This window comes from Geospiza fortis, unplaced genomic scaffold (assembly GCF_000277835.1).
Source record: "Geospiza fortis unplaced genomic scaffold, GeoFor_1.0 scaffold106, whole genome shotgun sequence".
In the NCBI taxonomy this organism is placed as follows: Eukaryota; Metazoa; Chordata; class Aves; order Passeriformes; family Thraupidae; genus Geospiza; species Geospiza fortis.
In genome coordinates, this window is record NW_005054377.1 from 2131029 (window position 1) to 2137868 (window position 6840).

Consider the following 6840-nt stretch of genomic DNA (forward strand, 5'->3'; position numbering starts at 1 on the left):
AGGAGGGGGGAAGGGGAGGGGGAGGAGGAGGAGGAGGAGAAGGAGGAAGAAGAAGCCGCCGGGGCCGATCCCGCTCCGCCCACCCTCACCGGGCACCTCCCCCAGTGTCCCCTCCCCGGGCAGTGTGACATCACGGTGCTTGCGCCACCCTCGGGGGCTTGGGGACACAGAGACCCACTATCCGAGACCCCTGGAGCTGCTGTGCACTGCCACAAGCCCATCCCGTACCCCCCAAATTGTTGTGCGGTGGCACAAGCCCACCCCGATGTCCCCCGGGCTCCTGTGCGGTGTCACAAGCCCATCCCGATGTCCCCCGGGCCCACCCCGATGTTCCCCGTGCTCCTGTGCGGTGGCACAAGCCCATCCCGATGTCCCCTGGGTTCTTCAGCACCGGCTCAAGCCCATCCCATTGCTCCCTGTGCTGTTGTGCTCTGGCACAAGCCCACCCCGATGTCCCTCAAATTGTTGTGCACCGGGGCACGGCCACCCCGATGTCCCCCGTGCGATGTCCCCGTGTCGCGGGGATGACACTAGGTGGCAGCTGGGACATGGTGCGCACAGAGCCATCAATTAATCCAGCTGTTTTCCCGCCTCACCGCTGTGAAATGGGATCCCGAGCATCGGAGCTTGCAGGAGCCCTCTGGTGTGCATTTGCTTTTTATCCCAATTTCCAGCCCGGCAGCCTCCAGCGCTGATGCTTTTTAGAGAATAAATTCCCAGCCGGTCACTACAGGAAAAACCACAAAAAGGGGTTTCATTAAGGCAAAATATCACCTCTGGTTTTGGTGGTTTTTGCAATATCCTACAGGAAGCTCCCAAAACTTTGTACATCAGCTGGGCTGTTGGATGTACCTGTGTTCTGGGACTTTCATACATTTATTGTTGTGTTTTTAAATTTTATTGAGGATTTTTTGCAACTCGGGCAATAAAGCCCAGGCTCTGCTGTGTAACAGTAGCCACCAAAGTGCTCAGAAATATCCTTGCCTGGTTTCCCTACTCGTGGGAGCATCCCCAGGCTCTCTGTGGGTCTCCAGCACTGCTTTTTACCAGGAACTTGGCATCTTTGCAGCCTCAAATCCATGTGATTGGCTTTGGGGACCCTTTGGGTGTAAAGGACAAACCACTTTGCCTCCTGTCCCGCTGCCCTGCCTCTATTTGTGTTTCTTTCATTAATTAATGATGCTGGGCTGCTGGGCCCAGCTCTAGTGAAGCGTTTTAATAAAGTCAGGGGTGTAATGAGGGTTACATTACCCTGGAGCCAAGTGAAGCTCACCCTTGGCTGTCTCTGTCCTCCACAGCAGCAAATACCACGTGGCCCATTCCTAGAAAACCCAATTTTTAGCACACAAAGCACAACTCAGCCTCTAATGGGCACCAAAGCCTCTTCCAGACCTGAGAGTGGAATGGGGAAGAACCAATTTTGCAAATTCAGCAGTGAGGATGCTGCCAGGGTCCATGCAGGCACAATGTGACCTTTCTTGTCACCCCCTCATCATCTCATCCCCCTGCCCTCCACCACCATCACCCCCACCCTGAGGAGTCTCAGCTGTCTCTCCTCAGTCTCTCCTCCTGTGTTCCAAGCCAGGAATAAATCCTGTGCCATCATCACCCCGGAGCTTTGCCAGGCAGAGAAGGAGGAAGCCAGAAGGCTTTCCAGAAGATATTCCCAGAGCTAGACACCCTCCCCAGCTTCTCTGCCAGCTCCCAGTTGCTCTGGCTGCCTCCCAGCCACCAGTTTGGCTGCACTTTTCTCTGCTGGATTTCAGCACCCAGGAGCCTCTTTCGCTAAAGAACTCCTCATGTCTCCAAAAAAGTGACATCCTGAAGAAGGAAGGATTCAGGGAGACCTCAGAGCCTCTTCCAGGGCCTAAAGGGAGAGCTGGAGAAGGATTTGGGACAAGGGATGGAGGGACAGGACACAGGGAATGGCTTCCCACTGTGAGAGGGCAGGGATAGATGGGATATTGGGAAGGAATTGTTCCCCGTGAGGCTGGAGAGGCCCTGGCACAGGGCGCACAGAGAAGCTGTGGCTGCCCCTGGATCCCTGGAAGTGTCCAAGTCCAGGCTGGATGGGGCTTGGAGGAATCTGATCTGGTGGAACCTGTCCCTGGCCATGGCTCCAGACCTTGGAGCATCTCCATGGCCTCCTCTGGACTCCCTCCAGCAGCTCCAACTCTTTCTTGTGTTGGGGACCCCAAGATCTGGACTTGGTGCTCCAGGTGAGCTGCCCACAGGTGACATCACACAGACCCAGCTGTTCCTCATGTGCTAAGCTATTTTTCAGCCCAGATGTTTGGCTGCACATCTGTCTGCAAACACCTCAAAAACACCTCAGGGAAGGGTTTCAGCAACAGCCCTGCCCTAAAGGATTTGGGGACCAGGGCACATCTTCTGCACGTCCTTCCCTTGCCTGAGGTGATGCAGCAGAGCAGATCTGACAGGTGATGTGGATGATACCAGGCAGTGCAGACATTAGATTTTTTCCCTGTAAAATGTACATTTTTCTTGCTGTACAGTGGTGATTCTTAGAACAGCTGGTCCTGGCATCCACAAGAACATTTGCCTTCCTGGATTAAGTGCAAATTCCAATTCCAAAGCTGTTTGTGGGAGCTGCTGTGTAAAAGTGACCACAGCACAATTATGTGCAACCACGTTGTGGAACCAAGCACGTTCGACATGTATTTGACTTCAAAAAAAAAAGCAAAAATGAGGAAAGAAAAGCATCCAAAGGAGCAGCCCAGAGAAACAAGAAGCCTGAGGGCAGCCTGAAAGCTGCTGACAAGGCTGCGCTGGAAGCCTCCGTGAAATAGTTGTTTTGATTGGGAAAGCAAACAAAGAGATCTAAGAAAAATCCCTGCAGGGCACGAAGGGCGAGCCCAGGGAGGCTCTCGTTGGGATGAGCTCAGCCAGAGAACGGCACCTCCCACTGAATGGGGCCGGCCGGATTCAAGGAGCAAAGAGGGATAAAAGAGAAGTGAAGATCCCTTTGCAACAGGCGCCTGAACTTGTAGAAATGTCTGTAAAAAGCAGGAAGCCATTGGAGGAATCCTTGGTGAGAAAGGAGGATGCTGTGCTCAGAGAACTCTTCTATCCATGGCAGGAGAATAAAGACAATAAAACTAAAATTGCTGGGCATGGGCTGTAATAATTTCCATAAATAGATATGACATAAAATATCTTACATGTCATGCAGGTAACCTAGTAATGAAAATGTTTTGGTGCAAAAATGTGAAAAAATCCCAAACCACTTTTGCTTTTTTTATTCTTAACTCTTAGATTTCTCTTTTCCTCTCTCATTTTTTCCTTACCCTTCCCTAGTGCAGATCTTTTCCATGTTCTTAATTGTCCAGATTTTCCCTCACAACAGGAGTAATGATGTAGAATTAATGACAGCCCATTAACCCTCTTCCTGAATTTCCAAAGAACTAACTTCCCATTGAACATAGGTTTGATGGGTTTTATTTTAACATTCCAGCTGATGATTATTTCACTTCTATGATGATATATTGTTCATGCTTGTAAGGAAATATAAAACCTCTGAAAACAGATGGAAACAGAGACCTTGAGTGAGCTGCTGTGGCCAAAGGGCTGCTCAAAGGGAGGAGGCCCAGGGTGGTTTTTCTCATCTCAACATATTTCTTGAGCAATGCTGCAATGGTTTGAAAGCCAGACCTTGGTTCCTCTTAGGACAACAGCAAAGAGGATTCATTGGGTGCCCCCAGAGCTCCCCAAAGCCTCATTGGCCACAGAAGGAGGAGGTCAAACATCCCTCAGCACCCTCAAGAAACAGCACAAACCCACGCTCTGCTCCTTCATCTTCATCGGGGTGGCTGACACTGATCCTGGACCTGTTCCAGCCTAGAGCTCCTCTTACCTGGTAACAGCCAAAATATTCTCATTATTCAGCCTCTCTGAAAAGGTTTTGTCCTTCTTAAAGGGGATGGAGACTTCACGTCTTTCATGTTTATCTGCATTTTGTTTTATAGCCTTAACTGTGCAGTGGCTCCAGGCTGTCATGAGCCAGTTCTAGAGGTGTCAAATGTTGATAAGGGAGAGGAGGTTTTGTTGGCTGCAGGAAATGCAAATACTCAAAAATTTATACTGGAAATAATGTCATTCTTGAGGGGAAGAATAAACAACAGCCTCCAAGCAAGAATAAAGAGAAACTGGATTTTGAGTTAATTGAGAAGAAAATTGCTTTTTCTGCTCTTTTTTTTTTTTTTTTAAGTAGAAAAGCTTGAGAAAGCCCACGGGGTTGTTTTGTATAAATCTAGCAAAAATTGTCTTATTTTCTGAATTAACAGCTTTAAGTTTCATAAGGCAAATCAAATTTATTGCCCTGCATTGCAAGCTATTGAGAAATCCAGGATAAATTGCTGGTCACTTGATGCATTAATTAAAAGGGGATTTAAAATTGAATTTTTTGCATGCAAGTTTTTTTCCTATGCCATGATCCTATGCGTGCTCCAGGAAAATCTTAGGACAATAGACACACGACCATGAAAAAAATGTGTAATAACCTCTTTTAGGTAACTTCCAGGTCTTGAAGAACATTTCTCTGTGTCACTTCTGGGACTATGGAGGGACAAGGCTCTAACCAATGTCCTGGTCTCCTTTCTCTGCAGTGACCCAGGATCCCTGCCCACCCTCTGCCATGAAAATCCTTCCTTTTCTCCTTGCTCTCCTCTTGGTGGCATTTCAGGGAGCTGCAGGTAAGGTGAGGGACTAAAGAGAAGGTGTTGGTGTCTTGCAAAGATCTCCTGTCCCCTTTGGGATGTGACCAAGCTGCCTCCTGCAAAGAATCCTCACAAAAATCATCAAAACTCATTGGAGATTACAGATGAGAAATGAAATTAGCAGGCAAATACTTCAAACATCACTTTGAAAGGGGCAACCCCAAAATCACCATTCAGCACCAGCATTTTCCCCATTAAACCCTGCAGGCTTGTACTTGAATCACTTTGCCTGAGTCACCCAACAAACAAATTAAATCATGATCAAGTATTCTTAAACCACACAGAAAAAACGAAAAAGGAATCTGGCCCCATGTTCTTCAAATATCCTTTGCTTTAGGAGCTGGGACATAAGGTGGAGAGGCACAAAATCATGATGCCTGTTGCGGAGTGCAAAGGAGTCTGGACCCCCAAACCAACTCTATTATCCAGAAAAAGGGATTGTATTTTAATATCAGCCCTGAAAATGGCACAGCCGCATTTGCAGAGTGCTCTGTGCACAAGCAGGAGCTGGTGGAGTTTTGATCTCTGTGGGAACAGGGTGGAAAGTGTCCTCTAGGGATGTCAGGATGGGAAAAGACTGTGAAGAACTGCAGCAGACCAGAAAGGTGGGAAAAGTGTCATATATATATATATATCCCTGGAGGGATTTAAAAGCCATCTGGATGTGGCTACCTGTGGACATGGATTAGTGGTGGGCTTGACAGTGCTGGGTTAACAATTGGACTTGATGATCTTAAAGTTCTTTTCTAACCTAAAGGAGTCTGTGATTCTATGATTTTATGTGGTTGTCTGGTGTTATTCTCACCTGGGCCTCTGCCTGTGCCAGGTCCCAGAGGCAAAGAGTTCCTTTGGTCTGTTTTATGCCCTTTTTTAACACACAGGGGATGTTTGGCCTGTTTTCAGTAGGACCTTCTGGGTACATTAAAGCCAGAAATTTATCTGTATCTGGGAAGAAAAGTGTTCCTGAGAGCTCAGACTGCTCACAATGCCTCACAGCCTGCTAGTTTGAGACCAGGAGTGTTTTATTCACCCTTTAAACCCCTCCTTTATTACTCCCTGGGACTTTCTGGGTGTGTATGTATCACTTTACTCACATGCTGGGAATCCAGCCCACCAGGGATGTGCTGGATGCACTGTCCATATTTAATATCTATTCCCTGTTTGCTGGAACAAGCTCCCCTCTCTCTGAATACTTTGCAATGTTCGATGGGTGAGCTGGAAACTGGAATTAATTGGTTCATGTGCACTCAGTCAGATGCATCCAGAACATTTCAGCTGTCAGGCTGCATCTTTATTAATCGACCAAACAGGGCCAGGCAACCTCCTGCTTAATTGCTGGTCTGCTCCCTGGGGTTGTTTTGATCCCTGACAATTAGCATCTTCATGGATAAAACCTGTTCTGGGAGTAGCACAGGCTGGTGGCTGTTCCCAAAAGGCAGTTTGAATGTGGGTATCCTATTTTGGCAGGGAAGAAGGAATTAGAGTGTTTGCTTGGTCGTTGTGCCCACAGACCTCCTCCTCTCAGGACTGAACTGTCACGTCCTTGTCAACTCACAGGGGTTAAGCAAAATGCAAATCCCTGCAGGAAATTGGAAATAAAACATCTCCCATCTTTGTTTATTTGTTCTTTTTTAAGGTAGAAGCTTGACAAGACCCAGGAGACCTTACATGGAGTGTGGGTATCGTGGGACCTTCTGCCACAGGGGGAAATGCCCTCATGGCAATGATTACCTGGGCTCCTGTCGCTCTGGGTACAGTTGCTGTAGGTGGTAAGTTTAGGATTTGTCTGGGGCAAAGATGATTTCCCAAATCATCTTTTGAATCCCAAGCAGCAGGATTTTCCTCATAATCATAATTCTGAAGATTCTTTCCTTTCTGTAGGTTGTAGTGTGGCTAATTGTGGAGAATCTTCAGGAGTGATCGCTTTTGGCATCGTTGGATTCAAGGAATTGTTGCAGCAGCCACAAAGGATTTGTCATTCTCCTTTCAATAAAAGCAAGATGTGGGGAGGTTGCATGGCTGCCCTGTGTGGTGTTGTCATTAATTTCCAAAAGTAATTGATTTCCCATGTCGTATTTCCATTAAGAATTTTAAACAAGAATTC

The 6840-nt window shown here is 47.6% G+C and overlaps 1 protein-coding gene across 1 annotated transcript; it reads left to right on the forward strand.

Annotated features, from left to right (window-relative positions):
• The first annotated feature begins 4654 nt into the window (after positions 1 to 4654).
• Positions 4655 to 6509, forward strand: LOC115948333 (gallinacin-4-like). The gene is made up of 2 exons (XM_031060254.1): positions 4655 to 4712; positions 6373 to 6509. The coding sequence occupies exons 1-2, from the start codon at positions 4655 to 4657 to the stop codon at positions 6507 to 6509; spliced, it is 195 nt and encodes a 64-aa protein (XP_030916114.1).
• The last annotated feature ends 331 nt before the right edge of the window (positions 6510 to 6840 follow it).

What these genes read in the sequence shown, in the direction of transcription:
- LOC115948333 (XM_031060254.1), top strand. Translation starts at nt 4,655, where the DNA reads ATGAAAATCCTTCCTTTTCTCCTTGCTCTCCTCTTGGTGGCATTTCAG. An exon ending in GGCATTTCAGGGAGCTGCAG is followed by an intron (nt 4,713 to 6,372) that starts GTAAGGTGAGGG and finishes TTCTTTTTTAAG; the next exon opens with GTAGAAGCTTGACAAGACCC.